The following is a 17,613-nucleotide window of genomic DNA, read 5'->3' on the forward strand; positions in this document are numbered from 1 at the left end:
CCCTAAAAATAAAACCGGGAACCAAAAGGGCAGTTTTCAGCAGAGCATCTGGGCCCTCGTCCTGGCAACTGGTGTGGAAGATCAGAAGGGGAGAGAAGCTGGGGGCCAGTCTAGGGGGGCAGGAGGAGGGGCAAGAGGCACCTGGAGACGGGAGCCACCTCTTGTTAACCCTCACGACCCCTGATGTGAGAATGAACCCTTCCCCCATTTTACAGAAGAGGAAACTGAGGCTTGGAGGGGTTAAGTGACTTCCTCAACACTCACATCAGTTTCTTCACTGATGCTTCAGCAGCTGAAACAGTCAGGCCTAAGGTGGCCTAACAGACATTTGCTGAGTGTAATGAAAAAGTGGAGAAGCCAAGATTCAAATATCAAGAGATAGGAAGGTCTGTGGCAAAGGCAGGGTCAAGCAGGATGTACAGGTTGGGGAGCATTAACTGACTTGGGGGACAGCAGGAGAGGAAGAAGGAGGTAATAGTGGTGACATCAGAAGATGCCACAAGCACCCTTCTGGAGGTTCACACTGGCTGGCAGGGGGCCTTGGCTGCGGGCAGCTAACCCACCCTCATGCATCATCTTCCCCCCCCCCCCCCATCAGATTGTAGACTTGGCTCCAGACCCCTTCGCTCCCCTGCTCCACCCCCTTTCCGCCTACCCAGGTCTGGAGCATCCAGGCGGTCAGCCAAGAAGCTGGGAGTCGCAGCCAGCTGGCCCCTGAGGAGCAAACTTCCCATCACAGATTCTGCCCAGTTGGACCCAGGTTCCCCCGTGCCTCACAGCTGGACATAAGCAGACAGTCAGACTGAACAGAGCCGGGGGCCGGCTGCGGTCCAGACCTCTGCGTATAGACCTCCCCGGCCAGCTGGCCTACACCTTCCTTCAGCGGGACCAGACCAGCAAGGTTGTGGGGGGCACTGGATAGCACCCAGGCTTTGGCATCAAACAGGCCTCAGTTCAAATACTGGTTCCACCCAGCTCCCCAGGCCAAGTAACTCCTCTCACTCGAGCTCAGTTTCCCGGCAGTAAAACTGAAGGTAATAATTGCTCCTGTGCAGGGTTATTGCAGACAGCCTAACGTGCAGTTGGCGCCCGATAAATGCTAGCTCTTAAAGAGCCTTGGAGGCAAGCCTGGTGGCTCACCCCACTGTGCCCACGTGTCCCCAGCTCCATCCACCTCCCGCCTTCTGACAGTGAGTCTGGCGGCAAAAGGGCAGGAACCCCCCACCCTGATCAGATGACCCAGTGTGCAGCATCCTAACGATGTCCCAGTGCCAGAGCAGAGGGACCCGGTCAGCCGAGAGGCCTGAGCAGCCTTGGGAGCCAGATGCAGGGCCGAGGCCACAGGCCACTCCCGCCCCACCCACGGTGGCCCCTGGGAGCGGATGACCGGCCTGAGAAGTCCACTCCTTCCCCTGCCCTTCACCAACCCACCCTCCACCCAGCCAGCCGGGGGTTTTTTAAAGACTGTGAATCAACATGAGTCCTTCCCAGGACCAGGGAAGGGAACCTGCCGGGTATGTTTCAACTGGGTGGCGGTGAGCGGGTGTACCTGTCTGTGAAGACGGGTCTGCTGCACTGCATGGACGTTACACCTCGTTATAATTCGGTTTAAGGGACTCGCGCTTTGCAGAAGATGGAGAAGATACGCTTCTTCCTCTTCCTGTGCAAGATATGAGACACTGTGGACATTAGAGACGGTTAAAGAGCAAAAATTCAACTAAGTAGTCTTAAATATCTAATTGGCTCTATTCACCATCCCCCCTAACAAACAGAAGGGTACTCCAAGGAGTTGCACAAAATGGAAGGCTTTTATGGGCCAGTAATGGGTGGGACAGGATGTTATTAGCAAAAGAAAAGATTGTTTCAGGCAAGGTCACCTTCCCTTAGGGGAAGGCAGGGGGATGGTATCATGCAGATTACCTCACTAGTGCTGACCAGAAAAATTCCAGATTGATTGGTTTAAAATTCTACTCATGGGAGAGGCTGAAACTGCAATTGTGTTCGTTGGGTGTTAAGTCTTGATGGAGCTTAATATAGTGACTCCATTTTGGCTCTGTGGTGTTTTTTTGTTTGTTTTTTTTTAGAAAGAGAGACTCAGCATGAAAGTGGGGGAGAGGGGCAGAGGGAGAGAGAGACAATCTCAAGCAGGCTCCACACTCAGCGCAGAGCCTGATGTGAGGCTCAGTCCCATGACTGCGAGAAGTGAGCGGATTCATCTTCTGAAATACCAAATAAAAGCTGCGCTGTCTAGTTAACAATAAGTTTACAACCTGTTGGAAATATGTACAACCGCATCCGCACCCCCCCCCCCCCCCCCCCGCACTTGGAGTCCCAAACCGTTAGACACTTCACTTCCTGGTTCTTCTTCCCCTCTCCATTTCACAGGCTTATTTTTGCGGGCTTTGCAACGAGCATGCACCAAAGAACTGAAGGCTGTAAGCTCTGTAGTGCTCAGCCAATGAGGAACCAGGGGAGGGACTCACCTCTGCAGTGCTCAGCCAATGAGGAGTCAGGGGAGGGCCTTGCAGGCTAGGAGATAAATTGCCTGCGGTAACTGCCCCAAGTGTGCCTGTCCATGAGACACCTGCTCTTGCAAGAACCTGATTAAAGCCTTGCTTCACTGAGCTCGAGTGTCTGCGTCCCTCCTCTGATTGGGTCAGTGGCCTTATTTCTCACAATGACCTGAGCTGAAATCCAGAGTCGGATGCTCAAATGACTGAGCCACCCAGGTGCCCCTGGTTCCTTTTTGACAATATAAGAAAGAGACACGGAAAGAGAAAAGAAAGCAAACGGGTTGGGAACCTCAGAACCCAAGGAATGACACAGAGGTGCATGCCCTGGGTTTTCCTTTTGTCTCACTGTCACAGACTGGGGGCTGGCAGAGGAAGCATTCTGGAAATGCCAGTGGGCACAGACAAAAACAAGAACAACGACAACAACAAAAGCCTGTTTCTCTAGCCAAAACCCCAGGAAAGGGACAGCCTGGCAAGTCAGGAAGCTTTCTTTTTTCTTTCCTTTCCTTTTTCCTTTCCTTTCCTTTCCTTTTTTCCTTTCTTCCTTTCCTTTTTTACAATTTAATTTTATTATTTTATTTTATTTTGAAGTCAGGAAACTTTTAGATAATAATACTGCAGCCAGACAACACAGAAAAGATGCAGCCCCACCCCCACTCACACCAGTGGAGACTGGGTGGAAAGACCAGACATCCTGACTGTTGTCAAGAGAAGGCCAAGTGGAGAGGTTTGACTTTCCTCCCAGCCGGAAACAAGTGCTCTCCCTGACCATGAAGTGTTAACAGAGGCCACATGGGGAGCCAAAACTCTGATCCGCCCAGCAGTCACAGGGAGCCCCTGCTGGCATTGTCAGTGAGGCAGAACGAGAAACCTGGACTTCTCCCTCACCGGGCATACGGAGGCAGTGCCCCTTTCTCCCTGCCAGAGGGGAGCCAGAGAAAGCCAGCTCAGATAGGTTTAAATAGGACGCAGTGTCTCACAACATAATTAGACATTTTCCAGGTTTCGTTTGAAAATCACTGATCACACTGACGCGTGGTCTGCAGACCCAGAGGGGGTCCCACCGGACCGGCCAAGAGGGTCATTGGCTTCGCACGGCACAGAGATCAACCGTGGGCCAAGAGGAAATGAGAACACAGCCTGTTAAAGTTGTAGAGGGAGTGCAGATACAGACAGGGCGTCTGGGAGACTCAGAAAGAAGAGGGAGTCTTTTGACTGAAGACCGAGGTGCACGTGTCCTCTCAGCAATCCAGGAACAAAGGTCACTTGGTCACTCCTTCGAAGTTATCTATTGTGCTGAGAGACTCCGGAGAAATCATGAACTCCCTGACCCTCACAAGGAGAACATACATTATCTGCTCTACAAGGCATATGTAAGGTGGGGGTGCAGGTCATAGCGAGAACAGGGGCAGGAAAAAGGGGAAAGAAAAAATTAGCTTTTCTTCATGGGGTCCCTCCAGTTTCTCTGTCTCAAAACCAAGAATCAGGAAGATCTCACAATGAATGAAAAGACCAATCAATAGAGGCTGACAGAGATGTTAGAACTACCTGAAAAGATTAAAAAAAATTTTTTTTTTAAATGTTTATTTGTGAGAGAGAGACAGACAGAGTGTGAGGGGGGGAGGAGCAGAGAGAGGGAGACACAGAATCCGAAGCAGGCTCCAGGCTCTGAGCTGTCAGCACAGAGCCCGACGCGGGGCTCAAACTCGTGAAACGCGAGATCATGACCTGAGCTGAGGTCGGACGCTTAACTGACTGAGCCACCCAGGCACCCCTAAACAATTTTTAATGTTTATTTTTGAGAGACAGAGAGAGAGCATGAGCAGGGGAGGGGCAGAGAGAGACCAGAGACCCAGAATCAGAAGCAGGCTCCAGGCTCTGAGCTGTGAGCACAGAGCCCGACGCAGTGCTTGAACTCACAAGCCTTGAAATCACGATCTGAGCCGAAAGCCGGAGGCCTAACCAACTGAGCCACCCAGGCACCCCACTACCTGACATGATTTTAAAGCAGCCATGATAAAATGCTTCAACAAGCAATTATATAAACACACTTGAAACAAATGAAAACCTCGCTTTTCTCACTTGGGTGAGAAAGCCTCACCAAAAAAGGAGCTGTAAGGAAGAATCAGATGGAAATCTCAGACCTGAAAAAGACAATAACAGAAATATAAAGCTCAGTGGGCAGGCTCAGCAGCAGAATGGATGGGACAAAGGCAGACCAGTGACAACTCACAGGAAAAAAAAGATGGGAAAAAAAATTTCAGAGTCAGGGACCCATGTAACTGTAACAAAAGATCTAACATTTATGTCATAGGAGTCCTAGGAGAGGACGAGGGAGGGGCAGAAAAGGTACTCAAAGAAATAATGGCTGAAAACCTCCCAAATTTGACAAGAGGCATAAACCTACAGATTAAAGAAGATGAGCAAATCCCAAACAGGACAACCCGCCCCCCCCAAATTCAAGGCAAGACAGTTCATAATCAAATTTCTGAAAACTGAAGAGAAGAAAAAAATATTTAAAGCAGCCAGAGAAAAACAACACGTATCTACAGGAGAAAACAATTCAAATGACAGCAAATTTCTCTTCAAAAGCCATGGAGGCAGAAGAAAGTGACAGAGTATGTTTTCAGGAAGGAGAAGATCTCCAGGAGCAAGGGGTTTCACTGGAGAATTCTACCAAACTTTTAAAGAATAAGTAACATGAATTTTATACAATATCTCCCAGGAAAATGGAAGGAGGAGGAACCATTTCCCAATTCATTTATAAATTTTTTTAATGTTTATTTATTTTTGAGAGAGAGAGAGATGACGTGATCAGGGAAAGGGCAGAGAGAGAGGGAGACACAGGATCCGAAGCAGGCTCCAGGCTCCGAGCTGTCAGCACAGAGCCCAATGCGGGGCTTGAGCTCAAGAACCATGAGAGCATGACCTGAGCCGAAGTCAGACACTTGACCAACTGAGCCACCCAGGCGCCCGATTCCATTGTTTTTACCAAACGATCTTCAGGAAGAAGCCTCTTGAATATGGAGGGCACTTCACAGTTTACAAAGCGACGTCACTTTTGCTCCAGGCTTACAGCCCTCCTGTGCTATGAGCTGACCCCCAACACCAGCTCTCCTTCTCTCACCCTTCCCTCCGCCAGGCCCCTGGGCTCCCCATCCCCTCCCGGAAACCCCTCCATGGCTCTGCTCCTTCCTTCTTGGGACCCCAGAACCCAGACTTCTTTCCTTTAGCAGGTGTTAGCATCTGGAGGGAAAGCTGCCCCCACCCCACCCATCAGCACCTCAAGGTGGCTCTCCGGTGTTTGCCAGGTGCCAGGGGACAGGCTCAGGGCCAGCTCCCGTCCTCAGGGAGCTGACGGGCAGGCAGGTACGGGAAACAAAGCGACAGAAGCCAGGACCTGGCTGACCAGGCACTGTGGGGCAGGCACCACGGAGAGTGCTGTGTGTACCCGCAAGGGCCTGTGTCATGCCAGCCGCCTGGGGCCCTAAGAAGCCTTCCTCACCCTCCATGGGCTGGGAGTCTCCGTCTTCCTCCATACTTGGATCTCCCTCTCACCACGGCCTCACTGAATGTGGCCTGGCCTGCTCCCACACGTGTCCCGCGTACCTAATGTCCTCCTGTCCCATGGGATCACAAGTCTCTTGGGGCTCCCAGAAACATGGGAAAAGAACGGGCTTCAGGTTCGAGCCCCGGTGCCGCCACCTCTTTGAGCATCAGCTTCTTCATTGATAGAAGGCAGAACGTTGTGCCAACAGCAAGAAATGCTTTAAAACAAAACGAGATACGCAAATAGTCCGGGGGGTTAAATCTGGTGGATTTATCCCTCACATTCGTTTCCTCTTCCTTCCAAAATCCACCGAAAATACAGGAAGGAAGTGAAAAACGTTACAGCTTCTCAAGTAGCCCTGCTCGGTCCATTTCTGTAGTTTGTTTCTTTTTTGTGGAAAAACAGAAACAAAATACCTCCAGCTGGTTGTGCCACTATAGTGAGGTTTCCTGTTCTACGGAGGATACACCTTCTGACCCGTCAGCCACAGCGAGGCCCAGCCCCACCTGAGTCCACAGAGCTTCCTAACAGGTTCCAGAGCCTTCTCCCAAACTTGAACAAATCAGCAGCAGGTATTTGAAGAAAGCCTCAAACACACGAGACGGCGACCAAGTCAAATAAGCAACATGGAGGAGGGGCACCTGGGTGACTCAGTCGGTGGAACGTCTGAGTCTTGATTTTGGCGTGGGTCATGATCTCACGGCCATGGGATCGAGCCCCACATCAGACTCTGCACTGAGCATGCAGCCTATTTAAGATTCTCTCTCCCTCTCTCTCTGCCCCTCTCTCCAGCTCACACACACACTCTCTTTCAAAATAAGTGAACGTTTAAAAAAATGGAGGAAGTAGAGATAACGCAGGAAACGGAAGAAAACCTCACAGCTGTGATTGGTATCTCCAAAGAAGAGAAGATGCACGTTCATAAAACACAACAAAACAAAGCAAAACCAAAAACACTGCATGCGTTAAAAAGGAGCAATTGACTCAACAGCACGAAACAACCTGATTTAAAAATGGGCAAAAGATCTGAAGAGATGCCTCACCAAAGGACACATGCAGATGGGGTGCCTGGGTGACTCAGCTGGTTAAGCATCTGACCGGCTCAGGCCACGACCTCACGGTTCATGAGTTCAAGTTCCGGATCTGGTGAGTCTGGGACCCCGCTTTGGGTGAGCATGCTTCTCTGTCCCTCGTGAGGTTCTCTCCCTCTCTCTCCTCCCTCAGTCACTTGCACCCGGTCCCTCTCGAAAAATAAAATACAATAAAAGTTTTTTAAAAGACATGCACATGGCAAGTAAGCATGTGGACAGGGGCCCCACATCACATGTCGTTAGGGAATTGCAAATTAAGACATCAAAACCACGAAAGCCAAAATACCGACAACGCCAAATGCTGGCAAGGATGTGGCATGACAGGAACTCTCAATCGTTGCTGGTGGGAGTGCAAAGGGGTGCAGCCACTGGGGAAGACAGTTCAGCCGTTTCATACGTTGCTAAACGTACTCTTTATCATATGACCCAGCGACCACACTCCTTGCTATTCACCCAAACATAGCAGCTTCGTTCACCACTGCCGACACCTGGAAGCAGCCAAGGTGTCCTTCTGTAGGTGAGTGGGTACACTGTGGTCCATCAGACAACGGAATATTATTCAGCACTACAAAGAAACGAGCTACCAAGCCACGAGAGGCAGCGAAGAACCTTAGATGTACATCACTAAGTCAGAGAGGTTCCTCTGAGAAGGCTACGTGCTGTATGATCCCAATTATGTGATACTATGAGAAAGCCAAAGCTATGGAGACAGTAGAAATATCCGCGGTTGCCGGGGGATACGGGGACGAATCAGTGGATCACGGAGGGTCCTTAGGGCAGTAAACTATTCTATATGATGCTTAGTGGTGGGATGTGGTTATACATCCATCCAAACCCATAGAATGTACGACACCGAGAGGGAGCCCTGTGTGAACTATGGACTTGCGGTGATGATGATGTGTCAGAGAAGGTTCACCCACTGTAACAAATGTCCCACTCTGCTAGGGGACGTTGATCGTGCATGTGTGGGGGCAGGGGCTACATAGGAAACCTCTGTACGTTCCTCTCAGTTTTGCCGTGAACGTAAAAGTCTTCAAAAAAATAAAGACTACTGGGGCACCTCGGTGGCTCAGTCATTAAGCATCTGACTTTGGCTCAGGTCATGATCTCACGGTTCACAAGTTCGAGTCCAACATTGGGTAAGCACGAGCCCCACTCTGGGTAAAACACAAGCCCTGCTTTGGGTGAGCCCCACTCTCTCTCTCCCTCTCTCTCTCTCTGTCTGCCCCTCATAGGATTCTCTCTTTCTCTCTCTCTGCTCCCTTGCTCACTTGCACCCCCCTCTCTTAAAAAAAATAACTAAAATAAAATAAAGACTATATTTTTTAAAGGAGCGGGTAGATTTTATGATATGTAAATTATACCCCAAATAAAGCCTTAAAACAAGAGGGACCTGGAAAATAAAAATAACATGAAAAGCTAATATTGTAGTCAATAGGAATGTTGGACATTAAGGGTGGGCTCCAGAAATTAGAATTAAAAACACAGAGATGAAAAATGTCAGACAAAAGATAAGAACAAACACAGGATTGATTTGGGAGGTCCAGCATCTAACTAATAAAATTACAGGAAAGAGAACAGAGGGGTGCCTGGCTGACTCAGTCGGTGAAGCGTGAGACTCTTGATCCTGGGGTCATGAGTTTGAGCCCTACACTGGGTGCAGAGATTACTTAAGAATAACATTTTTAAAGCTAAAAAGAGAGAGAACAGAGAAAATGGAGAACAGGCAACAGAGCCGAACATTCTCAGAATGAGGACACAGCCTCCAGTGTGGAAGGGCCCCCAAGTGGCCACACAATGAAACGGAAAAGACCCACCAGAAGGACTCAAATACCAGGGTGGGAATGCTGTTTTTCAAGGAAGGGCCTTTCAGCACACCTTTTTCCCAACTAGGCCTATGCATTCCTTTTTTATTTTATATTATTTTATTTTATTTTATTTTATTTTATTTTATTTTATTTATTTTATTTATTTTATTTTATTTTATTTATTTTATTTTATTTTATTAAAAAAATTTTTAACGTTTATTTATTATTGAGAGGCAGAGCGAGCGAGCGAGCAGGGGAGGGGCAGAGAGAGGAGGAGACACAGAATCTGAAGCAGGCTCCAGACTCTGAGCTGTCAGCACAGAGCCTGACGTGGGGCTTGAACTCACAAAGCATGAGATCACGACCTGAGTCGAAGTTGGACACTTAACCGACTGAGCCACCCAGGCGCCCCTCCTTTATTTTAAGACAGGAAGACCAACCTATCACCTGTATGTTTTCCCTGGTAGGCAGCATGCACACCTCTCTCCCACCAAAATAAAATCAAGCCCCCAGGTTACGTAAATCCCAGGGGGCAAACAGGAGACGCAAGATCATGCCTCGACACACCCCAGTTCCAAAGGCCTCAGGGTCCGCTTCGAGTGACTTAGCCTGGCATTCGATTCCCTCCGCATCTCCAACCTGCTTTACTCTTGGCCCCCCTCTGAGCTCCATCAACTGAACTTGCCCCAAACTACCAAGAAAAGCGGGGAGAGACACCAAACGCTTCCTCGTTGCCCCCTTGACAAAGAGGGAAAATATGGGGAGGGAAGCATCCCCCACCACAAAAGCGACGGCGGACCTGGGACCCTGAGTCAGCCGTCACCCCTTCTCACCGTGGCCTTCCTTCCCATCCCTCCTCTGCTTTCATTTCACGTTGCTCATCATTTCACGCTGTCATTGTTTCCCCCTCTGGCTCCAGGAGGGCTGAAGGCCATGTCTGTCCGCAGCTGCCTACATAGGGATTAAAGGATGCCTGATGTGTCCTAGTAGGTGCTCAAGGGACACTACATCCTTGTCCTGCCAGTGACCCTGAGGGCCCCAGCCCTCTTCCCAACAGCCCCTCCCCCTGCTGCAGTAGCGGCCCTTTGCAGCTGCTCAGCCAGGGTCTCTCCTACAGACAGCCTCACCCTTCTTGGAGCCCCCTCGCATGGCCCGAGTTGGGGGACACACCCTCTCCCCTCCTTGAGTGCCCTCTGCTCCTAGGAGTTCCCTTCAAAAACTCCCCTCCTCAGCCCTCTCCCGGTTCGGGCTGAAGGCCGGGTGATGAGCTGAGGGGCAGTTAGGAAAGTCCTATGGAGACACGATGCCCGGCACCCACAGACAGTGCGGGGGTCTTGTCTTTGGCTGTTGTCTAAGACAGTCCACGGGAGCTGGGCTTTTAGAACAAAACCTAAGAAAGCCCTGGTGTCCTGGCAAGAAATAAAGGCAGCCTCAGCTTCTGTTTGTAAGGGAATTTAATGGACTACTTACTTGGGCATGGGCATTAAGGAAGCCATCCTGGGACTAGCAGTGGTGGGGGCCTTAGCATCCCAGGCGGCAGGGGTAAGGGGAGGATATGGAGTTATCAGGGCCAGTGAAGGGGGTTACGGCAAGAGCTATAATTGGAGGTGGGGAGGCGGGCACAGCCATTGCTGAAACCACAGTCCTAGGCAGGGTGGGAGCCAGGGACAAACACCCCAACCTCCCTGTTCTTCCACCTCCTGTTGGTGCCTCCCACTGGCCCACTGGCCGAAACCAGCCAGAAGCCAGGGGCCACGGGAACCCAGTGATAAGGAGGTGGAGGGGCAAATGCCAAGTGGGTAGGCAAGCGACCGAAGCAAGGCCAGTGGGACGGGTGCTCCCCACCTCCTGGCTCGCAGGCTGACCAAGACCCGGCCTGTCCAGGGAGCAGCACCACCCTGACAGACTGTCCCCACTACAAGACCGCCACTGAGGACCTTGGAGCAGCCTGAGCAACCACTGGTCCCCAGTCTTGCTAGTCCTCCACAATTCTAAGGCCCCGAAAGCCTTCCAACAAAGTTGGTCAGGGTTGGCGTCTGCTGTTGGCCGTGAAAAAGCCCTCATGTAAACATCTTCACTCATGAGAAGGGGGTCTTTTGCAAGCAGATCGTGGGCAGAGAAAACCAATTGCCAAGAGGTGCTGAGAACCAAGCTCAGGGCTTTGCAGCCCGAGCCAGAGCCTATGTGACTCGGCACGGTGCTTGCAAAGCCACCACCAACCAGCCAGAGGACCAGAAGTCAGATGCCTCAGGGGTCACTACCGCCCCAAGAGTGAATTCTTCAATCTCCTGCTTTTTAAACCAAGCTCTCCCTAAACAAAGCCCAGGGCAATGCTTTTGGTTGGCTGAACCGAGGTCAGGTGCCCTCAACAGAACCGCAAGGAAGGCTGGGAGAGCAAGCACAGGTATTCCAGGTGGCGGGGGGGGGGGGGGATCCCCCAAACACGGGAAGAAGATTCCCGTGGTGGGCAGCCCACGAATATGCCCACTGACCAGTACACGCGCCTTGTCAAATGTCAGAGTATTTCCTTCAGACGGCAGCTTCAGAGAGGTGTTCCTGGCTCTTGGTATGTACCAAGCCTCTTTCTCTGGAAGGTTCAACGAATTCCCGACCACATCCAGCGAACAGAGTGCCTGCTTTGCCACACCTACATACGTTCTTGTGAAGTTAAAAAAAAAAAAAAAAAAAAAAAAAGGCAAAATATGACTGATGCCTCCCTGCTTAATTTTTTCTGCCTACATTTTTTTAATTAGTTGTATTCTACTACATATTTTATTATTTGTTTTGATGACTGATTTTTCATGATTTTCCTATTTGTAGCCTGTGCTAAAATTAGCTGGCATTTCTGAAAGGAGAGATGTATTAGGATTAGATTCAGCTGTGTGTAACAGGAGAAAAACAAGGGAGGCTTAAGCTAGATAAAAGTTTCTTTCTCTTGCACGTAAATGAGGCTTAGGGAAGGGCAGTCCAGAGCTTGGCCTTGGACCCACTCCACGAAGTCCTGAGGGACCCAGCTCCTCCCTGATCATGCTCCACCATCTCTCTCTTTCTTTTTTCTTCTTCTTTTTTTTTTTTTTCTTTTTTCTTTTTTGAGTGCTCTCTACACCCAACGTGGAGCTCAAACTCACAACCCCGAGGTCAAGAGTTGGATGCTCTACCGAATGAGCCAGCCAGACACACCCACCTTCTGCCATCTCTTGACGGGGCCTCATCCTCACTGGCCAAAGAGGTGGCTGGAGCTCCAGCCATCGTGCCCGGCAACAGGGCAAACGGCAGGAAGACGGAGTAGCTCCCTGCCTTTACAAAGGACTGAGGGAACGCTGGAGGATGCGGAGAGGCAGGCAACTATCTCTTCCACAGGCAAGGAGAAAAATCACATGGAAGGCACACCGTTCACCTGAGATCACAATCGTGACGTAAACGATGATAACTAAAATTTCTTACTTACCGATTGTAGGTAGAGTCACGCATCGTGGGTAGTGTGGCATATGGTATATAGGCACTTGTTCTAGATTACTTCTTAGCACAGCCCTGGGAAGGAGATACTATTACTATCCTCATTTTCAAAGGGGGAAACTGAAACAGAGAGCACTTGTCCAAGGTCTCCCAGCTAACAGGTGGCACAGCCGGGATCTGAAAGCTGGCAACCTGGCTCCAGGGCACGACACAACTAGGGGGGAGAGACAACTCTTACCAGCAATTACAGAGCCGAGTCAAGGAGGCCACCTGGGCTCATCCAAGGGGCTTACTGACTTAGGAGAGGGGACCTGGGCCAGAGCCCTTTCTTACTCTGTGCCTCTGGATACCTCATTTGTTCATCCATTCCACAGAGGCTCCTGTATAACCACGTTAACATCTGCAATGAGCTAATGCCGGTGTTTGCCACTCCTTAAGGGCGGAAACTGTGTCCCCAACAGCCAGCACAAAGCGGGTGCTCAAAAGATATTTGATCTGTGACCGAACACACATGCCAGTCTGCGATGCGTGCAAAGCGTGCAGGAATGACACTGACCTGGCCCGTTTGCACCCAATGCCTGGTAGAGACGACTCTACCGGGTGGGCCCCTCAGGGAACAACTGAGTGGGCAAAGGCGGGGGAGGGGGGAGCTCTGGTGTGGCCAGACTGTACTTGAGGAGTCACAGGCAGTCAGGGGATGAGGTCCTTAAGGTAAGCCTAAGCCGGACTTAAAATTCCTCTCGAGTCCAAGGTGAGCAACAGTCTCAGCCCTGAGGCGATAGGGAACCACCAGAGGCTTTAAGCAGGTGATGACAAAGCAGCCCTCCAGAAAGACTGTGCTGGCAGCCTGCGCAGAGGATGGAAGGAAGGGGAGGGAACGGAAGCAGGGGCATCCATGAAGAGGTTGGGGGTGACGAGCACCTGGGAGGGCTCGAAGGAGGCCTGGAACCTAAATGGAGAAAGGAGCAGGTGGGCCCCAGGAATGCTTGGGAGGCGGACAGGAGGACACCCGGGCTCAATGGGGGCGAGGAGGCAAGAGGCAGGCTTTCAGGGCTGAGAAAATGAGACACTGCTTAAGAGGGGTCTTAGTGGGGAGGCTGAGGTGGGATGGGGGCTGAGGTAAAAGGTTTGGGAGAAGGAAGGGAGGTGGGGTGAGGTGAAGAGAACAAGAGAGGCCCCTCGCTCAGTGCGCTCAGTGCAGGAGCCAGACAGATCCCCGGGGAACACTGTGGGAGGGGAAAGGAGGGGGCCTGAGGGGCCAGAGCAAGGGGGGCTGGGAGGGGGCTGGAGAGGGGCCCTGGCTTGAGCTGGGGCAGACAGCAGTTGGACGCCTGCAGGCTGTGCTCATGGCTCAGAAATGTCCCAGCCCTGCCAGGAGACGGCCTGGCCCCCGCTGCCCCTATCCCCCTCCAGCCCCAGACAGGCTCCCACATCAGGAGCTCCTAAGCTGCCTCCCCAGCCCTCTGCTCCCCCATAATGGGCCTCCCCTCCCCAGAACCCAGGCATGCCCACACCCTCCCCACCACTCCTTAGCCTTCCCCCAAAGGCTGATGAAACACAGGCCGGGGAAGAAAATAAACAGACATCTGGGGGGTGTGTGTGTGTGGGGGGGGGCATTGGGAAGCAGGGGATGGGCTGGGGGTACCAGGTCCAGGGGGTGGGTGGTAGAGGGGCTCCAGGGAGCGGGGTGACTCAGCAGGGAGTGAACTCCCCAGTAATCTACCCCTGACAGGCCTAATGAGACGCAGGTGGTCCCCTGGCCCGGGCCCCACATCCCCTGGCCCCCCTGACCGTGAAAGCAGATGCTGGTTCAGAGCCGGGGAGGGGTGAGGGGGGCTCTGCAGCTACAGGGGGCGGGGCCAGGGCGGCTGGCCAGGGCCCAGCACATAACTCTGGGCGGGTGCAGTCTGGGGCGCAGTCTGGGGCAGCAGACACCCAGCCGCTCCGAGCTGAACTGGCAGCATGAAGGTACTGGGCCCGGGGCAGGGGACTCACGGCACCGGGGGCCTGAGCCCCCTTGGGGGAAGAGGGCCCTTACCAGAGAGGGGGCTATGAAGGCACAGGACATTCCTGTGATCCAGGGGAGACTCTTAAGCTGTGAGGCCCCGGGCCTGTCCCAGAGCATGGTGTTCCTCTGGCGGGGAAAGAGGGGCCAGAGGGGGAAGGCAAGGGGCTCCTGGCAGGGGGTGGTCTGCTTGGGGGACCGGTGCAGAGAACGCAAGGAGCTCTGGGGCTGGTTGCGGGGGGTGGGGGGGTGGCTGCGGTGAGGTGACCCTGTCGTCCTGTCCCAGGCCCTCCTGGCCCTGCCGCTGCTGCTGCTTCTCTCCACGCCCCCCTGCGCCCCCCAGGCCTCTGGGATCCGGGGAGACGGTAAGCAGCCCGGCCAGCAGGCTGGGCGAGGAGAGAGTACTCTGAGCCTCATTTCTGGGAGCCGGGATGCCATCCCCTCCTCTACAGCACGGGGCAGGTGGAGGTGATCTTTGAGCATCCCCCCTGCCCCACCCCGGAAGAAATGCCGTGATTGCTTGTGCCCCTAGGAACGGGGGCAAGCTGCGGGGTGCCGGGTATGCCTTGGTCTCCTCTCTCCTCACCCTCCCCGCCCCTGCCCCCAGCTCTGGAGAAGTTTTGCCTTCAGCAGCCCCTGGACTGCGATGACATCTACGCCCAGGGCTACCAGGAGGACGGCGTGTACCTCATCTACCCCTCAGGCCCCAGCGTGCCCGTGCCTGTCTTCTGTGACATGACCACCGGGGGCGGCAAGTGGACGGTGAGTGGGAGGAAGGAACGGAGGCCAGGTTCTTGCCCCGGCTGTGTGACCGAGCTTCACCTCCGGGAGCTTCGGTTTTGTCATCTCTAACGGGGTCACGATATCTACGGTGTAGCTTGTGAGCCGCCGCCAACACTGAATTCCAGGTGCCTAAGGCAGGCTAGTGCCTGTATCCTCACAATAATCCTGGGAGAAAGGTACCTTCTATAGAGGAACTGGAGCCCAGAGAGGTGAAGTCATTTGCCCAAAGTCACACAGCCCACACTGGAACTCACTGCCAGCTGCCTGAACTCTAGAACGACTTACTCCCCCTCTTAACCCTTCCCTGGCACTCGGGAGCTGCTCACCGAGGGGCCTGGTGCCAGTGTGTGCCTCGTGTTAGGTCCCAGTCTGGTCCTTTAACGAAGCCCCTCAGCACCACAGGGTCCGTGCCTGCGTGAGGCCCCCACCCCCTGGACTCTTGATCGTCCAGGCCCGTCCTCTGTGCTCCAGGTTTTCCAGAAGAGATTCAATGGCTCCGTGAGTTTTTTCCGGGGCTGGAATGACTACAAGCTGGGCTTTGGCCGTGCCGACGGGGAGTACTGGCTGGGTAAGGCGGGGGCAGGGGCGTCCGGTGGGCTGGGGGCCGCTCTGAGCCAGAGCTTTGCTGAGCAGCTGCCCCTCCCCCCACCCCCACCCCCTACCCAGGGCTGCAGAACCTGCACCTCCTGACGCTGAAGCAGAAGTACGAGCTACGAGTGGACCTGGAGGACTTTGAGAACAACACGGCCTCGGCCAAGTACGCCGAATTCTCCATCTCGCCCAACGCGGTCAGTGCCGAGGAGGACGGCTACACCCTCTACGTGGCAGGCTTCGAGGACGGCGGGGCAGGTACCCCCTGCTGCCGCCCTAACAAGGGGCTGTGGGGGGGGGGGCGGGGAGAAGGCAGGGCTGGCACTACCCAGCTGGCTCCCAGCCCCTTCTGGGCCCCTCCCTCCCCGCTTGGCCCGAAAGGGCCCTGCTGGCTCCCACCCAGCTTGGGCCTCGGCCCTGGGAGAAGCCGCGTCCCCTCACTCCAGGCAGCGCTGCTGGGAGCAGCTGTTTCCCTCCACTGCAGGAGCACAGCTACCCAACAGCGGACTCAGGGAGGGCGCCCCGTCCCGCCGGGCTGCCACGTGATGCCTCGCGTAGCGTCCCCCGTCCCCGCCATCCCCCTCCCTGCCAGCACGGGGCCCTGCACCCCGCCTCAGTGGCCCCATCCCTCCTCCCCTCCGCCAGGCGACTCCCTGTCCTACCACAGCGGCCAGAAATTCTCCACCTTCGACCGGGACCAGGACCTCTTTGTGCAGAACTGTGCAGCCCTCTCCTCGGGAGCCTTCTGGTTCCGCAGCTGCCACTTCGCCAACCTCAACGGCTTCTACCTGGGCGGCTCCCACCTCTCCTACGCTAATGGCATCAACTGGGCCCAGTGGAAGGGCTTCTACTACTCCCTCAAGCGCACCGAGATGAAAATCCGCCGGGCCTGAGGGGCTGGCCCCCGTCAGGCCCCGAGTTCCCCCTCCTAGCTGCTCCAGGTTTCCATGAGTGCTCCCTCTGCGCCCTGGCCTCACCCCTGCCTACTGCTCTCTTAGCACCTGCTTCTCACAGGGGATCTCGCGGCTCTGGCCCCAGCGGATCCCGTCACCCCCAGGGTGTCCATCTCCAGGCCAGGCCTCTGTTCCCTTCGTCACAGGCCACGCGGCCAGCAGCTGACCCAGGCCTCCTCCGAAAGGCGCGGCCGTACTGGCCCAGACCTGACTGGGCTCCGCGAGACTCTTCCTTGCCTCTGCCCTACCCCAAAGGCCGAACCGCTCTCCTCGGCTGTGGGCTTCCGCATTCCGCCTCAGCCAGCTTCCTCACCGCGGGCTCCTCGGTCTGGAGCCACCCTAGTGTGCTAGACTGAGCTGGCGTAGCCTGACCCATACCCACGGCCTGCGCCAGGCTACCCACGTGTGGCCACTGCCGCCACAGCCCGGCGCTCCCCGCACCGTTCCGAGTATCTCCGTCCTCCGTTTCCCTCCCACCAACTCATCCCCCAACGGTGAGCACCATGGACCCCCAGCCCCATCTCACTGTCATACTCAGCTTCCCCTACCTGCCTGTCCCAGCCCCCAGAGCTCAATGCCAAAACTGTATTTCAGCAGTTACCGCATGCCGCTCGAAAACAGGTACAACCACGGTAGGCATAGACACAAGGTCCCCCACCCACCCCAGGGTTGAGGTTTGACCACATGAGGGGGCAGAGGACCACCTCCTGTGGGGCTGGAAGCAGGTGGGGAGCGAAGATCTCAATAAACCTCAGGATCTGAATGAACTGGTTTTGGCTGTTGTGCATGCAAGTGTTGTCTGCTCGGCCCCCAAACGTGGGGGGACCCAGCTCCCCCTTGCTCCCCTACTTACGACACCCTGC

General features: G+C 54.1%; 1 protein-coding gene and 1 long non-coding RNA gene across 2 annotated transcripts; one reads left to right on the top strand and one right to left on the bottom strand.

Moving 5' to 3' along the window:
• Positions 1 to 645: 645 nt before the first annotated feature.
• On the bottom strand, positions 646 to 14,254 carry LOC123381896. Its single transcript, XR_006589454.1, has 3 exons — positions 12,147 to 14,254; positions 9,796 to 11,620; positions 646 to 1,660 (listed from the first exon to the last, which is right to left on the bottom strand). It is a non-coding gene; the product is annotated as an uncharacterized LOC123381896 (long non-coding RNA).
• A 111-nt stretch (positions 14,255 to 14,365) lies between these two features.
• MFAP4 (microfibril associated protein 4) lies at positions 14,366 to 17,517 on the top strand. Its single transcript, XM_006939892.4, has 6 exons — positions 14,366 to 14,386; positions 14,710 to 14,788; positions 15,031 to 15,185; positions 15,678 to 15,774; positions 15,873 to 16,055; positions 16,443 to 17,517. The coding sequence occupies exons 1-6, from the start codon at positions 14,381 to 14,383 to the stop codon at positions 16,688 to 16,690; spliced, it is 768 nt and encodes a 255-aa protein (XP_006939954.1). The 5' UTR covers positions 14,366 to 14,380; the 3' UTR covers positions 16,691 to 17,517.
• The last annotated feature ends 96 nt before the right edge of the window (positions 17,518 to 17,613 follow it).

Source organism: Felis catus, chromosome E1 (genome assembly GCF_018350175.1).
Source record: "Felis catus isolate Fca126 chromosome E1, F.catus_Fca126_mat1.0, whole genome shotgun sequence".
NCBI classification, from domain to species: Eukaryota; Metazoa; Chordata; class Mammalia; order Carnivora; family Felidae; genus Felis; species Felis catus.

What these genes read in the sequence shown, in the direction of transcription:
- MFAP4 (XM_006939892.4), top strand. An exon ending in CTCTGGGATCCGGGGAGACG is followed by an intron (nt 14,789 to 15,030) that starts GTAAGCAGCCCG and finishes CCCTGCCCCCAG; the next exon opens with CTCTGGAGAAGTTTTGCCTT. An exon ending in CGACGGGGAGTACTGGCTGG is followed by an intron (nt 15,775 to 15,872) that starts GTAAGGCGGGGG and finishes CCCCCTACCCAG; the next exon opens with GGCTGCAGAACCTGCACCTC.